The sequence below is a fragment of the Dama dama genome, chromosome 17 (genome assembly GCF_033118175.1).
Source record: "Dama dama isolate Ldn47 chromosome 17, ASM3311817v1, whole genome shotgun sequence".
Lineage (NCBI taxonomy): Eukaryota > Metazoa > Chordata > Mammalia > Artiodactyla > Cervidae > Dama > Dama dama.
The window spans coordinates 20,274,669-20,294,798 of NC_083697.1; the positions used below are offsets into that span (position 1 = coordinate 20,274,669).

The window sequence follows — 20,130 nt, forward strand, 5'->3', positions numbered from 1 at the left end:
TGTCCTTGTCAGGAGTGTACAAGTTACTGAAGAAATCACAAAAGTTGGCAATCACATGGAGGCCAGGGCGTTCGTGTCTTGGCATCTCACAAGCAAGGACAGTTTTACTAGTTAGAATTCTGCTGTGTCCACCCAAACCAAGCTAAACAGAAGCTAACGCTAAAAGCGTCCAATACCTTTTGAAAAATCCATCAAAGGTTTTTCTGAATGATATTTATAAGGGCCTTACTGTTCCCTTTCAAAAACTGAAATGCCCTTCTTGGATACTTGAAAAAAATTGCTTGTGCTTTTCATCTTTCCCTCTCAGAGTGTAAACATTGTTTTGAGTGAAAGGAGCTGAAGGAGCGCTTACTTTCCCTTGAAATTTTATTTTTAAATAAGAGAGGGAGAAAATCCTTTTTCTGACTAATACTAATAATACAGGTCAAAGTGTCAGGGGATATACAATTAGATAGAAAACAAAAAAGGTTCCCCCTCTTTTTCCCACCGTACAATGGCACTGGAATATAAATTACCGATGAAGATGAAATAATACTTCAAAGCTTCTAGGGCAGGGTAGGGCAATGTTTACAAAGTATTTTCTATGGCACGATGAGACACTACAGATGACGGTAGCCCATGGACTTCAGGGTGTTGCTGAATAGTCTAAACTAGCATGAGGTAAGATTGTATGTCCCTATAGCCTGTGACCCTGTGATGGGCTTTGTTTCACAAGGGCAGCTGCAGTTATCAACAGATGTTTCAGCAATAAATAATTGGTATCATCTCGGAAAACACCCATCTACCTGGGGAGAGGGCATAATACCCAAAACACTGGCCGGCTATCACAGCCGCATTAATCTCCCATCTCTCCAGGTTTCTCGGGGAGCGTACTGCAGGTGTTTTTTCTGGGAGAGAGAGGACAAACTCTCTCAAGTCAGCAAGCTTTGTGTGGAGGGTAAAGGAGGTTGGCCCCTGCCATAAATTTCTGTCTGTGGCCACACAGCAAAGGAGAAAAGATGGGGGGGATGGGAAAGTAGGCGAGGGAGGAAACAGAGGAGGCTGTGGAACAGAAAGCAGAGCACAAAACACATGATTTTTTTGCTAATTAAGTTAAGCCTAAGTGAGAAACATTAGAAATGACCCTTCATTTTACCAACTCAGGCACTCAGCACAGTTTCACGCTTTGCTCTGTTATCTATGGAATTAAAGACAGTGTTTACACTCCAAATGTAATGCTAATTTTTAAAATGGAAGGGAAATTTTTTATGAGAAGGATTCATTTCAAGGCATAAAAGTATTGTGGAAATTTAGATTTACAAAAAAAAAAAAAAAAACCTGTAAGAGGAGATAACTGAAAAAAAAACTCAGCAACCTTTATTTTTTTATGTAAGAATAGACTCTCACAATTAATTGATTATTATAATAACCTGGCCTTCCAGCCTTGGTAAAATGTGATATTGAAACCAGTGGATAACGGGACAAAAACAAATCATGGAATTTCCTTGCGATACTTTTGACAAGCTAAGATAGCTCTACAGTTCTCCGTATTTACAAAACAGAGTGGTTTAGCAATTGTGCACTTGGGGTCTGACACAATAAGAAAGCATCTCAAGACTCTTTGGGAGGTGTGATTGCTTAATTTATAGCTTGCTGGGTAAGCTAAAGAAAATGATGCTCAGCATTCAAAAGGCTCCCAGGTTAAACACATTATGAGCTAAAGCAGCCTAATAGGCTGATTCCTAGAGCTGCCCCTGAGTGACCTTGTGAGCAGGGCATACATTTCTTAAATTCTCTGTGCCTTTATGCTCCCCCAATTGTGATATCTGTGCAATATATAGAGGGAAAGTAGAAGGAATAATGAATGGGCTCCTGAAACAGTCAACAACGATGAGCAGCTTGTCTCTCAACTCACATTAACCCCCAAGCGCAGCAAGACTTTAAAACACCATTTTCAGTTTTTTGGCCAATGTCACTACCAGCTTTGAATGCACCTAGGGCGATCTAGTAAGCGTGGATGGAATGAAGGGAGTAAAACCCTGGTCACAGAGATGTGCTTGCATCTCAGTCTATGCTGGAAATCCCGAGGAACTTTCTAAGCCTCAAAGGTCGAAGCAGGGGTCACTTCCTCTGTGAAGCCACCACACTCTCGCCTTCCTCGGAAGCCTTATGTAGATAGTGCTTATGTGCCACTGGCTGACGCACACAGGGCTTTCAAAGCCCTTCCCCTCTCACATTTTTGCTCAGGCTCTCTGTTTTTAATTTATAGCTTCCTGGGTAAGCTAAAGAAAATGATGCTCAGAGTTCAAAAAGCTCCCAGTTTAAACACATTATGGGCTAAAGCAGCCTAATGGACTTATTTGAACTGCCCTATCAATCATCACCCTGTTCTCTTTCCAACAGTCATTCTCAAACTCTAACATGCATCGGAATCATCTGAAGGGCTTGTCGATGTTGATTGCTAGACCCTCACCCCCAGAGTTTTTCATTCGGTAAGACTAGTAGACGGCCCAAGAATCTGAGCCAGGTTTTGGGTGATACTAAGTGCTTTGTTTGGAAGTCTAACTTACAGCACCACTGCTTTTGAGCTGCACTATCCAATTAGTGCAGAAGGAAATGGCAACTGGAGAAGAAAAATGGCAACTCACTGCAGTCTTCTTGCCTGGAGAATTCCATGGACAGAGGAGCCTGGAGGGCTACAGTCCCTGGGGTCACAAAGAGTTGGCCACGGCCGAGAAACTGAGCACATCTAATTAAATAGTACCCCTAGCCACATGGAAGTATGTACGTAGAAGTTCATTTTAAAAATGAAATAAAACTAAAAACTCAGTTCTTCAATCATTCTAGTCACATTTCAGGTGCTCAAGAGCCACACGAGGGCAGGGCTTAGCCTATCGGGCAACAGAAATATAGAACATTTCCATCATTGCGGAAAGTTACAGCCTACAGCTTGCACTAGAGTAAACGAGTTTCAGGGTTCCCACCTGGGCTCTCAAGTTCACCCCTTGGGGCTTCTGGAGGGAGAATTGGAGTAGGACGGAGGAAGGAGGTGAGTCACAGCTTCAGCCCTCACTAATCTGTTCCCATGAGAAAGTTAATCTCCCTGTACCTTAACTTTGTCATCTGCAAAATGGGTATGATAATGGTAATCATCACTGGAGGGCTATTTTGAAAATTAAATAAGATGATGCACATATAAGCATTCTATAAACCCAAAATGATATATACACTATAATTGTTTTCCATTCCACTTCTCCACAAATAACAGGCACACTTATTTAAAAACCCTGGCTCACCACCAGATTTGTTTGAAGTATTCACTTTCCTTTGCCTGTGGTCCTCAGTCTGTTTAACTTCAGTCTGTTTTTTGGAGGGTGGGAAATATTGATGAGGAGGTTACTGTTTCAATGAAGTCTCCAACGATGCTGTTATGTGTACATAGTTCAGGGGGATCTTTCTGGATTTTTGTTTTGATAGACAAAGATAATGTCTATTTATACATTTATTTTGGGATGACCCCCAAACACATTCCCATGTAAACCAATAAAATAAAAATTTTAAGAGATTATCATCACTTGTAATGCTTGGTCTCCATGCAAATGTCTGTATTTTATGTAAAAAAAAAAAAAAATACAAGCTAACAGAGTCTCTTCTTAGAGAATGTGATGGGGGGGACACTATCAAAAAGCAAATCGGCACTTATGGAAGCATCCCCAGAACCTAAGCCTGAAATCTGAGCTCCAATCTGAGTTCATGTTATTCTTGAGGCTCTTTCCCCTCTGGGGTAGAGGTACCCATTGGATTCATTTCCATTAAGTGAGTTAAGGAATAATAATGCCAATAACTCTGACAATACTTCCCAGACAGTGTGAATCATGAGGAGATAGGGAGAGAATAGGATTTCAGGCAGGACTCAGAAAGGGACATACCAGGCTTCAACAGCTTAGACACCAAGTCACATGAATGAAACAGTGACTGAGTTTATTTTTTTTAGTTACCCAACTCTTAGAAGGTAGCATTTCAAAATAAAAATGCTAGTGAAGCATGGTGGAATCAAAACTACTGCTTCCAGCCCACCAAGAATATGCAGATATTTCAGCATGACAGGTTCTCATTGGCCCACTGACCACGCTTCTCCACTTTTACTTGATCTGCCTTTCCAACAGAAGGTCTTATGGGCAAACAGAGCTCTTTGAAAAGCTTCCCCCCCACCCCCCCACCCCCCCAACATTAGTCAATTTGGCAGAGCTGACCGTAAGGGTAGGGGCTGTCTTATGCTTCAAAGAAATTTAATCTATTACACCATTTAGAGGCTAAATGCCTGACTTGGGGGTATCAAGGAACAGCTGGTGTGGTCTTCCTACCAGTAACTGCTGCAAGCTGGCGCCAATCACATCCTGCAGGTTTGTTTTGTCCTCTGGGCCCACAGCTTGTTTGTATTGCCACTTTTCAGGCACGAAGGGCCATTTCATTTCCTTTGCCTCCTGGATCAGGGTTCTTAACTCGCTGGGGAGTGAGGCTGAAAAGGTCAGAGTTCAGGTAAGGAAATTGCAGTTGAAGAAAAGGTTGTTGAGTTACCAATGTTATGATGAAGCACCTCAGTGGCACAATTTTTTTTTTCCCTACTTCTCACTGGCTGGCCTAACCTGGTGTTCTGACTCAAAGAATAATAGCAAAAAGCTATCTGTCAGGGGGTGGCTCTGGTCTACTTTGCCCTACAGGTAAATTGGGGTAGTCAGGCATTAAGAAAGGTTTTAGCAGGAAGTAAAGCACTTCAGTGACTGTCTCTGCATGAAGAATCAGAGAAAGGAATGAAGGAAATATTATTTTTCCTGTAAAATGAGAAAGGGCCTGAGATGGAATGGCATTTGGGGCTTGTAGCTAATGCAGCAAATCAATCTCTTTTTTACTCCTCTAAGACCTCACCTCGCCTCAGACTTTCACCGTGGACTATGTCTGAATATAGACAATGAATATAAACAAACCCACATCAATTTATTATGAAATAGCCTTGTATCACTTTAGGAGATATATTTAATCTCAATAGACATCAAATTTAATTAAAAATATAAGTCAATAATCTCTTATCCAAACTTGGGAAACCTAGAAAGCTTTGGAAACTAGATTTTTTTTTTTTTTTTAAGTTTGGCTCCCAAACCAGACTTGAATTGACTCAAGACTATTTGTAATCTTGCTATGGTGAGATCAGTCAACATTTTGCCCTGAAAATTTTAATGTTTGATGGTGCTGCCCCTAGCTTCTACTGCAATGTTAGTATAACAGAGGGTATATGCACTTCTTCTTCTTTTTTTTTTTCTCTCTCATACCTCTTTTGTCTTATTTAGCATATCTCATGTAAACACAAGACTAATCTTTTAACCATCATAGTGTGATTTACAAACACGGTAGGACATGATGCCTGTCTTCTGGAAGCTCACAGTCCACAGTCCAATGAAAGGACAGATGTGGCTAGAGAGCAGTGAGATGGGTGCTGAAAGGAGTGTGCTCCTGTGGGTTTGAGAATACTCCTGAGGAGCATCTCTGACTCTGCCTTGGCTCCTGATGCCTTTTTGTGCCCTTGTCACCAACTGGGCAAATGTAAGGAAGCCTCCTGATGGAGAGGGACTGCTTGGCATTGAGGGGATAACTCATGGGCTACGTCAATGAATGACTGATCTGGGCTGGCTCCTAAGCATGACTTACAAATATCACAGTGAAACCACTGTCCCCCCACCCCATTCAGTAACCCAGAACCACCGAGCCTCCTCTGGGCAATGGCTCTCCTCTAATGAAAGCAAAAACAGGGGGTTGGAGACCAACCTGATTCCCCAATCTCTTCTTACCACCACTGACATACTTTCAATCTCTGAAAATGTTTTCGATGTACATGTAGAGAAAATTTCTTAAATGATATTTCTAAATAGTCATGAATAGGATGACTATCCAGTTCTGTTTGCTTAGGACAGTCCTATGTAGTCATCGTGTGCTTGTTAACAGAGCCTTTTCACTCTCCAAAGTATTTCAATTCTGATCAATTATTTGGACACTCTGTCGATGAGTGTCAAGCTCAGGAGTCAAAGGAGTAGTTAAATGACAGAAGAAATGTGATTTCTGGATTCATAGAATTTCACTATGTTTTGGCACTAAATAGCTTTAAGTACTTTCAAACTTTCTTCATGGTGATGAGGAAAATCCATTTGTTATAAATAATATTTTTTCCTCCTCAATACCACTCTTTCCCTATAGGTCATGCCCGAACGTGGATTGTCCAGTGGGGCATACTGAAATAAAAGATGTCCCTGAAATATGTTTTTAAAATATATATCTGTTTGGATTTTAGTTCCTTCTCTTATCTCAGGGGGTTAGAGTCTCTAAGGCTGGTCACCTATGCTGACTGGGACAATTTCTGAGGGAAAACGATGGGGTTGAGAGGAGGAGGGAAAAGAATGAAACCTCCAGTGGTAAGGTTCGAGTCCGCCTGCTGTCCCATCGCCCTAAGTGACCCTGTGCTAATGCCTTTCTCTGGGAGCATGTGCGGGAGACATCGGTGGCCGTGGCAGCCTGAGCCGTGAGCTAGAGCTGCTCAGGACCCACGCCAGGGACAGGCTCTGTGCTCGGACCGCGCCCAGCCGCACCAATGGCTTGGGTGGACCATGCAACACGCAGTGGTGATGGGCAAATGCCGAGCTTGTCAACGGCTCAGCATAGGATTCCTCCCACGTTGGTTTATCAGATTCAGCCAACCCCAGCAGTCAGCCCCTGACGAGCAGGAGCCTCCTTTGCCTCTCTGATCCCTCACTTCCCCAAGCAGCTTACCTGGAGGGCCATGGCTAATTGAGTGATTTTGCAGTCGTGATTTGCCTTATCTGGAACTAAACTGATTATTTCTCCTATTCTGTGGCACTAGAGAAGAGAAAGAAAAAGAAAATGCTTCCCGCTTAGGGGTTCAGAGTCTTCACTACGGAGAACACAAAACTTAAAGGAATTTAAGCTGAAGGGACAAAGGACATGATGTAGTAAAAGGAGAAGAGAAAACGTTCAGGAGAAATAACAGAACACAACACACTGCCCCTGGGGAGAGCGAGGACCAACCCTGGGGCGAGCAAAATCAGACACTGGTGTTTCTGGCCAGTAAAGAAAGGAAACACTAAGGTTTTGAAACAACTGGACACAGGGCATTTTATCTTGAAAAGAGCATGGCTGGCAGACAGGTTACACAAAATTAGACTTCTAAAGGCACCTGAAGGTTCCCCTGTAAAAATATATGCACTTATATACAAGAATGTGGGGAAAATGCTCTCCTAGAAACTTTTCCCATTACATAATTAACAGAAACAAAAGAGATGGGGAGTGTGCATTTTATATGGGAATCTTATTTCTGTAACAAATAGCAGTCAACTAAAAATATAAAGAAAAATATTTAAAGCACATAAGAGAGATACCCTGATAGAAATGAAGGGAAATTTATCTGAATGCTAAGAAGAAATCTAAGGAAGAAAGGTTGCTTCTCCAAAACTAGCTAAAGAAGAAATTAGAATTGCTTTAGCTTTCTAGATTTTGTGATTGAAATTTCCCAAACAATGATTCATCTAAAACTATGTATGGTACAAACTATGAATGAGCAAAAAGGCCAAATTCTCAAATCCTGATAATGATACAATAAGTATTTATTAGTTTGAGTAAATTTATTTTATAAATGGTATGTAAATACAACACGAGAAACGAATTGATGGTCAAAAAAGAGAGATGGGACTGGTGAGATGACATATTTGTGGAAACTGTAGATGTCTATGGAAACTGATGAGGCACAAAACCTATTTTGAAACAAAAGTATGCACCACCATTCAGAAGTTGCTTCAATTTTTTAATAATTGAAATTTACGTGCACCAGCCCACTTGGACCCTTTGTTCTTCTTGAACTAAACTGTTTCTTGTAGCCCTCATGTTTACTGAAGCTTAAAATTCAAACTGACAGCAATTCACTGCAACAAAGTGGGCTTCCTCCCCTGCCCGTCCACCCGCAGCCCATGTCCCATTCATGCCCTAGAAATCCACTCATCTCTTGGTGGTCATCTGCCAAGAGAAGAAAAATAGGGCAGAGATGAGACCGTGTCGTTCAGACAGGGTAAAGGAGAGCAAACCTGCTGCTCCCCGCTGCCCCCAGCGCCTCTCATTGGGACCTCACCTCTGCATCTTTCGTCCTCCCTCTTGTCCTCCTCTGACATATCTGACGCCTCCAGTAGGAGCTGGTCCAGCACTTGCTTACACTCTTGCAGCAGCGTAGCTACAGCTTTTTGATTATTCATGACGATTACCCTTTCTTGATGATGAGTCAAGTGTCCCTGGGTCTACGGTGATCAATTACCTAGGAGAAGACATCGATTCTCAATAAAAGAGCCCCTTCAAGCCTTAGGTACCTGGTGAACAAAAGAAGGGGAAAGATGATTAACTGAAGCATCATCAATTATCTGTAAGACTCAAGCAGGGAGGGATAATAGAGCAAACACATGAAAATACATGACAGCCCCTGAGGACTTTATTAGGGGAGGGTGTGAAATTATTTCAGGCCTGGTCTAGATGGGCAGCACCTCGAAGGCATCAGACAGCAGAAGGGAGAGGGTCCTGGGGCAGACCCCGGTCACCCACAGTGTAGTCAGTGGCATCACATGGAGTCAAATGAAATGAATATACTCTATGATTTATGTATCTTCTGCATACTTCACATCAGTGCTTCTGGATCCCAGTGGCACACCACTTTCTGCTTCTCTGAAAGTCTACAGGAAGCATCTGGCTAACAGTTCTAATATTCAGACATAAGCACATGGTAATATGAAGTCTACCACTCTCATAACCCACTGCTGATTTCCCCTGTGCAGTATCCTTTGTGGTATTCAGCATCATATAATTTGGACCAAAATAGGCAATGACAGATGCCAAATTTAAAGCTCTTCACTGCCAGGCACATTGACAAATAAAATGGAGAAATGAAATCCCAGAAAATCCAATTTCCTAGATCCATCATATGGATAAGATCTACTTACATCCCATTTAACACACATACAGTTGAGAGACTTCTTATGTAAATATGAGTATGTTGTAATGAGCTATTGCAGTCAAGGTAATTTTAAGAACAAAATAACTCACTGACAGTATAAAAAATGCCTGACAAATAAATACCCAAAAGTCTCTTGATTAACAAATTATTTTTAAGTTGAAGCATACTTGATTTGGGCTTCCCCAGTGACTTAGCAGTAAAGAATCTGCCTGCAATGCAGGAGACGTGGGTTTGATCCCTGGGTCAGGAAGATCCCCTGGAAGAGGGCATGGCAACCCACTCCAGTATTCTTGCCTGGAGAATCTCATGGACAGAGGAGCCTGACAGGCTATAGTCCATAGGGTCACAAAGAAATGGACAGAAATGAAGTGACTGAGTATGCATGCACATGTAGTTGGTTTACAATGTTGTGTTAGTTTCTGGTATAGAGCAAAGTGATTCAATTTCATCTACATATTCCCTGTGCCATACAGTAGATCCTTGTTGTTTATCTATTTTATACACAGTAATTAACAAATCCTTTTGCTTTCCTTTTTTTAAAAAAAAATGTACATTATAAACAAAACAAAGGAAGTTATTCTCTTTCTGAATTTGCCAGAATAGACAGTGGAGATGCCATTTGGCTTAGGCACTCTTGTATGGCACTAAGAATCTTATTATCAATGCAAGAGAATCTGAAAAGGAAGAAAGTACAACAGATGTATGGATGACTCGACTCCCTCTGTCACCTAGCAGATCCATGCAACACAATAATTTACTGCTTTAGGAATCATTAAAAATATTAAAGTGGTGAGTTATTGTGTTGTTCTTGGGGAAAATGTGCTCTACTATCCTCACTTTAAGAAGCTGGTTTTGAATTTGAAATTGCAAGAAAGCATTTTTCTATCTTTTTTCTATTTTATGACTTAAAAGGAATAGAAAATGAAGGATAAGCTGTGAAATCTAAATTTTGTAATTCTCATTTTAACCTGAATTGTTATGCTTTAGGTTTTAAAACAGACACACACACATACTTCACACAGATGGAACTGCCAAAGCGAAATTTTAGAACGTGACAGACTTGTTTTGTGAAGACAACCATGTATTTGTTGAAGAAGAAAAGTAGAGGTTTTTCATGCAATGTTCTTGTTACTTGAAAGAGCATTCACATAAGTGAGGTCATGAAATTAGTTACTTGAAGCATTTAAATGTAAATATAAATCTAACTTCTTTTCTGTTTAAGATGTTTCAGAAAGTATTCCTGCTTGGATTGGGTTGTTGGACTAACCGGTTTTCAGTGTCCCTTTAAGCTCAAGTGTTTATAAGTCAGTGTTTCTGTGGTACAAGTTGACCATTAACTTGCTTTTCTATGAAAAGAACTAAACAATAATGACTGGTCAGAGTTAATTAGCAGACTAGAGTGAGCAAGAGGCCATGTAGCAATGATATCCCATTCCACCATTCCCTGAAAAAAGGAGATGGTGATTATAACAGGAAGCTACCTGGAGACCGGGAAATGCAGTTGCTGGATGAGAAGGTTAAGAACAAACATTGCTCAGAATGAGTTATGGGTGAGTAGGACACTTAATTTTCCTCAAGTCCTAAGTTAGATCAAGAAAGGGATTCTCTTTCTCCCTTTTTAAGGACTTCATATAGAAGCATTAGTCGCTTAGTTGTGTCTGACTCTTTGGGGCTCCATGGACTGTAGTCCGCCAGGCTCCTCTGTCCATGGGATTCTCCAGGGAAGAATACTGGAGTGGGTAGTCATTCCCTTCTCCAGGGGATCTTTCTGACCCAGGGATCAAATCCAGGTCTCTAGCACTGCAGGCAGATTCTTTACCATCTGAGTCACCAGGGAAGCCCAAAGAGAAGTGTAATAAGAAAATATGAGAGCTTGTGTGCAAAGAAATAAAACTGCACTATATAAAATTTTACTAGCACACCACGCCTTTGTCTAAAGGCTTATAGTAATGTTTTATTGGTGCTGTATCATCCTCTTAAGGCAGACAGTCGTCTTTCACTATAAATTTTATTTGCTTTGTTTCTGTTACTATTTTAAGCTGAAAGAATGTACTGTAGTAAAGAAAAGAGGACCTAGAAATAGGAAAACATATATGTAATAATGCTCAATGACTAATTCCACTTCATTCTCTACCATTAACTATCTGCCTGAGACCTCTGAGATTCACTTTTGAGATTCATTTTTCTCATCTATATTTTGAGCTGATTGATTAGGAACAGTTGTTAAAATCTTTCCAAGTCTTAAATTCCATACTCAGGAACACAGGGTTGTCTATTGCTAAACAACATCTGATGTTTATTTACTGAAAAATTCCTGGCTCTTTTCAAAACCCTGAAATATAATATTTTTATGCATACTTTCCTCTGTGGTTTAGAAGTGTTGGCTTGAATCTTAGAGGCTAGGTTATTGCTAAATATTCTTCTTTGCTTTTGTTTCCTTACTTGAAACCCTAATTCCTGATGCACAAGATCATAAATCTCTTCCCTTTGTCTAAGTGCAGTCAAAGAGAGATAAGATACATGGTTTTGTGAGGGCAAACAACAGGACTTGACCTAATCATTTGGGTAAGGATAGGGTGGGTTAAAGGGGGCTTCTCGGAGGATGTGATGCCTGAATCAAGCTCTGAAAGAGGAACAGGACTTACTGAAGTTAAAATGGTAGGGAACAGCCCTAACTAAAGTAGAAGGAAGTATAGAGGGAATGAAAGAAGGTCAGGTTGGCTGAACTATACACAAAAGGAGAAAGTTGATATGAAGTGATGCTGGAGGGGTAAGCAGGGACTCTTCAAGGCCTTGTGTACTAGGCCAGGAATTTTGTGCTTACCCAAGAGTCATAGAAAACTACTAGTAGCAATAGGAACACAACCAACTTTACACTTGGGAATGATCATTCTGTTTTGAACATAGTTTGTATATTGAGGGCAGGGAGGAAACAGCAAGTAGATCAGTTAAGTACTTATTGCAATAATCCAGGTGAGAGATACCAGGACTCTGGACTAGAGTGATGACATCAGAAGTATAGAAAATTGGACAGATTTGAGAACTGTTTATGGAATAGGTGCAGCTTTGGTGTTGGATGGCTAGGAATGCTCTTAAGGGTTAGTCCCAAATGTCTGCCTCACCATAGCTCAAAACTGAATGGATGATGTTAACATACTTTGAGACAGGGAATACAGACAAGAAAAGACATAAATACATCTATTTCTAGCAATATAGTAAGGAAGATAAATCATACTGCCCAACATAAGCACTGAGATTTTAATCAAGAAAGCATGTCTAAAAAGGAAGGACAGATTTCCAAGACAATGAATGTTTGTTACTTGTGAATTTCCAAACTGTACTGAAGATATTCTTTATACTTTTTTGAAAGTTACAGCATTTCCCCCTTTCCCTGTAGAATTCAGAAGAGACAATAGGAAGAAAATACTGTAATATGAGAAACACTTTGGAATCCAACCATCTGTCTAGATTTGTATGGTTCATTGTTAGACGTAACAGAGGCTGGAGCCCAGGAAATTTTCCTTCAGGCAACAGTCCCACTGAAAATTTTGGTCAGCTTCATGTATAAAAAGAATCATTTTCAATTTTAACACATATCAATTTTTTCCCCCTTGAATTGCAAAACTTTATGAGCTATACATTATTTCTAAATTGGAAAATGGATGTTTCCCAAAATTTTTTATAATCTATGTATTATTTTTTCTATTTTAATGTCCCCTATATTTTTTTCCTTAAAAATAAAATAGAAAGAGGCCAGAAAAAGCAATGAAACATGCAAACAGACAAATCTAGGATAACAAAGTTAGAATCATACAATTTAAGACACACATGCATACATATAGCCAAATGGCTATGTGTTCATACAGTTTGCATTTGATTTTGGCATATTGATACTTTAGTTTTATCCATGATTAAGAATTTAGCTGAGTGGCTAAGTTACAGAGTAACTGGCAAGTTGGCCATCATTAGAAAGAAGAAAATCAGTGAATTATTCAAAGCCCCATTTCTTTTGGTATTTATGCTTGGGTTTTTTCCACTGTATGATCAGTGCCTCTACTAGGGGATAAATTAGGGAAAATGAAAGAACTCCAAAGGTATTCCATGGTCTACTGGCTACCACCTCAGTAATAATTGACCAGCCAACTAGTGAGAATCTTAGACTTGAAGATGTGGGGAAGCATAAAGAAGTAAAAGAGATGGTCTCTACCATTAGGGAATTTACAATTAGTTAGAGGAATAACACATACATATATAAAAAATTAACTATACAAAGCATATCACACATGATTGTATTCTAAATGCTCAATTTAAATTATCTTTGGAATTCAATGAATGGTTGGTTAAATTTATAAGCAAGCTTATAGAACTCATGTAATTCATGTGCACATGAATAATTATACTAAAAATCTTTTTCATCTACATTCAAAATTATTTATCATATTGTTTTTAGGAAAAAATATATTCTGGTATCCAACATAAAACAAAAAGAATAAGTTTCTCCTATCAGGCCCTAGCAATGACAATCCAGTCTTTCCCACACTTTCACCCTTTTTTGAGCCACACCACAAGTCACCTCTGGCCATAATACCTCTCGTGCCGATTGGTGGTGAAGTGAAGTGAAAGTTGCTCAGTTGTGTCTGACTCTCTGTGACCCCATGGACTAAACAGTCCATGGAATTCTCCAGACCAGAATACTGGAGTGGGTAGCCTTTCCCTTCTCCAGGGGATCTTCCCAACCCAGGGATTGAACCCAGGTCTCCACATTGCAGGTGGATTCTTTACCAGCTGAGCCACAAGGGAAGCAATTGGTGGTGGAAATGGGTAAATAAAAAGAAAAAAAAGTCTGACTGGAGTATAACACAACTGTGTAGCTTGGTTGGATATGTTTGCATGACAGACATTTGTTAGCATTTAAAAACTGCATAAAAAGGGAAGAGAAGCCAACTTCTAAGTCACCAAATAGCTAAAGGGTAGACTTATACTTCTAGCAGCATGGAAGACTATGCTCTGACCAACATTCCTGCTGAAAACAACTAATAATACTGGAGAAGTATGTTAAAATCTCTAAAGTGTATCAGTGAAACAGCAAGAGAGGAAAGACTGCACAGAAGACAAAAAAATCAAGTAAAAACTGGAACCCAGAAAGGTAACACAGAAGCTAACCTTTGCCTTGAGTATATCTGCCGAGCATTGTGAGCTGAAACCGGTTTTCACTATTTTGGCACGTGGGAGGATAGGAAATAAAACCAAAGCCCTACCCAGGAGGGCAGTGTAAGAAGAGACCACCCCTCTACCTTGCATAAAACTGAGATCCTAAAAGCTTGCACTTTTAGCATAGGGGTGAGCTAAAATGTTTTTTCATCTTCTTCCCTTGCTTTCCAGGAAAACGGTCTATGTAAAATAGGCAGCCTCAAGGAAGAGAGCAAAAAGTTTTTCTCTTGTGAATCCGAAGCCACAGATCCAAAAAACCTCTAGCTGATAATTATTTTGAAGTAAATTATTTACAAATAAGCCCAGGTTGGTGATTTTCTTGGCCAACTGGTTGACTGAAACATAATCATCTCTAAAGGAATCTAATTTCAACCCAAGTTTCAAAGACTCTCACCTATAAAATACCAAGAAATATGAGCTCCTGATCAAAGCCATCAAAATGCATAAGGTAAAAAGAAACGATGAATGAAAGCAGAAACAACAGATAGTAAAATTAGACCCACAAGACTATAGATGATGGAATTTCAGATATATACTACAAAATATGCATGTTTAAAGAACTGAAAGAGTATGTTGAGTGTATGAATAAAGATCAAGAAACTATAAAAAGGCATATTAAAATCATAAAATTTCTATTACTTAATTTTAATAATTAAAAATTTTAAACATAAGGAATTGGATATATTTGATCAATTTAGCTCTGACTGAAGACAGAACTTTTGAAATGAATGATACATCAGAACATGCCACCTAGAAGGCAACAGAAAAAAGACAAAGGGATGGAAAATACGAGAGAGATTAAGAAACACAGAGGACTGAAGGAAAAGCTCTAACATATATTCAGAGTCCTAGACGAAAAGAAGCAGAATAAGTTTGGAGAGATAATGACTAACAACTTTTTGGCCAGGAGAAAGACAATAATCAGAATTCCCATGATACTCAAATAAATAAAAATTCATACCTAGAAATATCACAGTGAAACTAGGTAGCAAAAAAGATATAGAGAAGATCCTTAAAATGGCCAGAGAGAAAAGGCAGATTACCTTCAAAGACATAACAATAAATTTATAGATAGCTACCTAAAAGCAACAATGGAAACTAGGAGACAGTGAAAAGATAGCTTTAATATATACTAGAAGGGGAAACCCTGCAAAATAATAATAAACATCAACAGTTCCAAGCATATGTCTATAGTCAGTACTTTAGGTAGAAGGAAACAGGTGAAGAGCCAGAGATTCAAGGAGAAATAATAACCATTAAAGTGGTATGTTACTGGCTAAGTATAAACAAACAGTGATTGCAAAAAGCTACAACAACGTCTGCCTTGTAGGATGAAAAATATAAAAATATATATACAAACACAAATAACAAGCATATATGTCAGAAGGACAGTGATGGACATTTAAGTTTTCTAAGATCCTTGAGTTGGTCAGAAGGATTGGAGACATTAACATTAGACTCTGATAAAATGTCTAAGAAGATCCCTAAAAAATTAAAATAAAACATATAACTTTGAAACTAGTAGAAGGAAAAAAATGAAAAAAAAGTCTAAAAGAAGGCAAGAAAAAGGAAAATTAAGAAATATACTTCTAAATGACTCAAGTCAAAGAAGTCATTATTATGGAATGATAAATACTACATATCCAAGTGGAATTCAGAGTGGAACATAAACATATCAATGCTTCTGATAAAGATAAATGAATTAAATACTATAGTAAAATGATAACAAAATTATCATTATTTCAAATGATGATATCATTATTTCAAATATATCATTATTATAGTAAAATTCTGAAGGAGATGGGAATACCAGACCACCTGACCTGCTTCTTGAGAAACCTGTATGCAGGTCAGAAAGCAACAGTAAGAACTGGACATGGAACAACAGACTGGTTCCAAATAGGAAAAGGAGTACATTAAAGCTGTATATTGTCACCCTGCTTATTTAACTTATATGCAGTGTACATCATGAGAAACGCTGGGCTGGAGGAAGCACAAGCTGGAATCAAGATTGCAGGGAGAAATATCAATAACCTCAGATATGCAGATGACACCACCCTTATGGCGGAAAGTGAAGAAGAACTAAAGAGCCTCTTGATGAAAGTGAAAGAGGAGAGTCAAAAAGTTGGCTTAAAGCTCAACATTCAGAAAACTAAGATCATGGCATCTGGTCCCATCACCTCATGGGAAATAGTGTCAGACTCTATTTTTCTGGGCTCCAAAATCACTGCAGATGGTGATTGCAGCCATGAAATTAAAAGACCCTTACTCCTTGGAAGGAAAGCTATTGACCAACCTAGACAGCATATTAAAAAGCAGAGACATTACTTTGCCAACAAAGGTCTGTCTAGTCAAGGCTATGGTTTTTCCAGTCGTCATGTATGGATGTGAGAGTTGGACTGTAAAGAAAGCTGAGCACCAAAGAATTGATGCTTTTGAACTGTGGTGATGGAGAAGATTCTTGAGAGTCCCTTGGACTGCAAGGAGATCCAATCAGTCCATCCTAAAGGAGATCAGTCCTGGGTTTCCATTGGAGGGACTGGTGTTGAAACTGAAACTCCAATACTTTGGCCACCTGATGCGAAGAGCTTACTCATTTGAAAAGACCCTGATGCTGGGAAAGATTGAGGGCAGGTGGAGAAGGGGACGACAGAGGATGAGATGGTTGGATGGCATCACCGACTCAATGGACATGGATTTGGGTAGACTCCGGCAGTTGGTAATGGACAGGGAGGCCTGGCGTGCTGCGGTTCATGGGGTCTCAAAGAGTTGGACACGACTGAGTGACTGAACTGAAAATGATAATGATGGACTAGATGAAAATTAGCTATGTGGATTTAGCAAAGCATAAGAATATAGAAAAGGTAAAAGTAATTAGATGGAAAAAGATATACTAGAAAAATACTAACTAAAAGTTGATGTACTTATATTAATAGATAAAATATACTTTAAGGCAAGAAGCATTAATAGCATCAATAATTAATAAAAAATTGCCTTAAATGATGCAAAAATAATTGGCACTAAGATAGACCAAACTGATCTTCTAAATAAAATCAGGAGTGCAATACATATGAAAACTTGACTTACTACAGAGCTCAATATATAACATTGAGCTCACTGTTTTTTTTAAATCAATACAAGTCAGATTAAAGATCAAAATGTGAAAAACAAAGCCATTTAACTTCTTAAAAAAATACCTAAAAGATTATGACTTATGGTTAGGAAAGAATTTCTTAAACACAAAAATAGCAAATTATAAAGGAAAAGATTGATACATTTAATTAACTGGAAAGACACGTTTCTCATTAATAAAAAGACATCAAAAAGAAAATGAAAAGACAAGTCATAAACTGGGAGAGAGTATTTGTAACATATGTAACTGACAAAAGATTTCTATCCAGAGTATGTAAAGAATTCCTGTAAACCGGTGAGAGAAGGATCATAGAAGAAAAAGAATGAGCGAATAAATTGAAGAGATGCTTCCCACAAGGAAACATGGTGGTCAATGAACTTATGAACAGTATCCAACCTCATCAGTGATTGTTATTGTCCAGTCACTCAATCATATTCAACTCTCTGTGACTCCGTGGGCTGCAGCAGGTCAGGCTTACCTGTCTTTCACTATCTCCCAGAGTTTGCTCATCAGTAATTAAGAAATATAAACTCAAACCACAATGAAAAAACATTCACAACTTTTTGATTGGAAAAAAAAATGCAAGTTGGTTAACAGCTGTCAACAACAGTGAGCGTTAGTTATTCCCATTCACCACTGTTTGGTATTATCCAGTAAAATCAAAGATGCATACACACTGTGGCTTGGTGTCCACTCTTAGGCATATACTCTCGTTTAGGGAAGCTCTTGGACCTGGGTTGAGGAAATATGTATAAAAATGTCCACTGTGACACAGTTTGTAATAGCAAACAAAAGGAGGCGATTTGAATATCCATTAATAGGAAAATGAATTAGAAAACTGAGGTGTAATTATACACTTGAATAGAATAAGCAAATGAATGATTACAGTTACATACAACAACATGGATGAATCTTGGAAATAAAAAAGGAAGCCACAGATGAATACATGCATAAAATTTATAAACATTCACAGCTAAACAACATACCTAGGATACAAATATATAAGGTAAAATTATAAATAAAAGTAAGGGAATGATAAACTAAAAATTTAGAACACTGGATTTACTGAGGGAAGAGTGAAGAAGTTGGGACGCAGGTATATGGACACAGATTTCAAAGGAAGTGATAGATTCTTTTACTTAAATTAGTTGTTTGATCTATGGATATTCACTGTGTTCTGTGTATAGTACATCTACTTCACAATTTTTTGATACCTAGTTGACATCTAATGAAAAAACTAAAGATAATAAGATGGAAATTCAAGTCTAGGTGTATTGCATAGGTAATAAACCCTTAGGACTGGAGCCAGTGATTTCATCAAAAGAGAGTAAAAGGGTCAGGATTTCAGAGCAGGAAGGCACACTTGCATAGGGGTTTCTCCAGGGTAGGATTTGGAACAGTTGAAGAGAGAAGAGAAGGAAAGAAATCTAGTTGGGGAATGAAGTTCGACTTCAAGGAAGAGATCCTCCTCTTGTATTGGGAAGCCACGAGTATGCACAGGCTACTGAAAGAATCTATGAGACAGGTGGCTTGAACTGTTAGTTTAACAAACACTAGATTGAACACAAATTCATCTTTCATTCCATTGATAAAGCAATGTGTTGTGATTTTTAAAAAATAGTGAAATAGGCTTTGGAAAATTCTATTAGTGAAAATGAAGTTCTTTGCTATGGCTCTTTGGTACCAAGGTTTCCAGCCTCAGGGCCACAGCTTGTTAAAGTGGGAGGTTGGGGCCCAGCGCCGCCTCTTCCCTCTTTCTCTCCTGCTCTTGTATACCACCCTCTCCAGTTCCCTGCATGTGTTCATCAAACTTGACTGCACAGGAAAGTGCAATGAGAGTGTTCCGGGTCACAAACAGGTTACCTGCTGGCCTCAGGAAGAAAGAAGAGGAAAAAGAAGAAGCCATTGTTTCAGGGTCTGCCGCTCTTACTCCCGGCTACAGTTACCCACTTCGTCAGCTATGGTGACATCTGAAGAACTATTAGCCTAGCCCCCATGGCTAGAAAAGCAACTTCTCAGGTCAAGGTGAGTCAGGCCTGCCATCTGGTCCTGCTCTGGTCTCCTGTGCTTATGACTTCCAAATGATCCTTCTAGGAGAGTTTTCTTTGTATTTCTGCACCCTGAATAAAAGAAGAGCAGTCCCATATATGGACTCTGTTAGGTCTTAAATCCAGAACTGCATGATACTGGGAGCCATTCACAGAGTAGGCAAAATTATTCTTACATATTTGAAGGGCCTTCAATCTGAGGCATATCTTTTGGGAAGCAGATATTGTCTATTCAAACTCTAGGTAAAGAATTTGAGCCATGAAGAGGGGTGACGAGGCAGAAAGAGGTCAAGTAACAAGCAAAGATCAGGATAAGAATTCAGGGGTTCTATTCAGTTCAGTTCAGTTCAGTTGCTCAGTCGTGTCCAACTCTTTGCAACCCCATGAACTGCAGCACGCCAGGCCTCCCTGTCCATCACCAGCTCCCAAAGTTTACCCAGACTCATGTCCATTGAGTCAGTGATGCCATCTAACCATCTCATCCTCTGTTATCCCCTTCTCCTCCTGCCCTCAATCTTTCCCAGCATCCGGGTCTTTTCAAATGAGTCAGCTCTTTGCATCAGGTGGCCAAAGTATTGGAGTTTCAGCTTCAGGATCAGCTCTTCCAATGAACACCCAGGACTGATCTCCTTTAGGATGGACTGGTTGGATCTCCTTGCAGTCCAAGGGACTCTCAAGAGTCTTCTCCAGCACCACAGTTCAAA

The 20,130-nt window shown here is 39.3% G+C and overlaps 1 protein-coding gene across 24 annotated transcripts in view; it reads right to left on the reverse strand.

Moving 5' to 3' along the window:
• The window catches only part of ALPK1 (alpha kinase 1), a 117,756-nt gene that overhangs the window by 45,700 nt on the left and 51,926 nt on the right, over positions 1-20,130 (reverse strand). For 16 of the 24 annotated variants that reach the window (XM_061164181.1, XM_061164196.1, XM_061164195.1 and 13 more), the window contains 2 exons: positions 8,165-8,344; positions 4,344-4,498 (listed from right to left, as the gene is read on the reverse strand). In XM_061164181.1, coding sequence (XP_061020164.1) covers positions 4,344-4,498; positions 8,165-8,285 — 276 coding nt within the window. In that variant the 5' untranslated portion in view covers positions 8,286-8,344. Of the gene's footprint in view, positions 1-4,343; positions 4,499-8,164; positions 8,397-20,130 lie in introns of those variants that run through there. The other 8 variants (XM_061164189.1, XM_061164184.1, XM_061164191.1 and 5 more) reach the window with 4 other exon arrangements.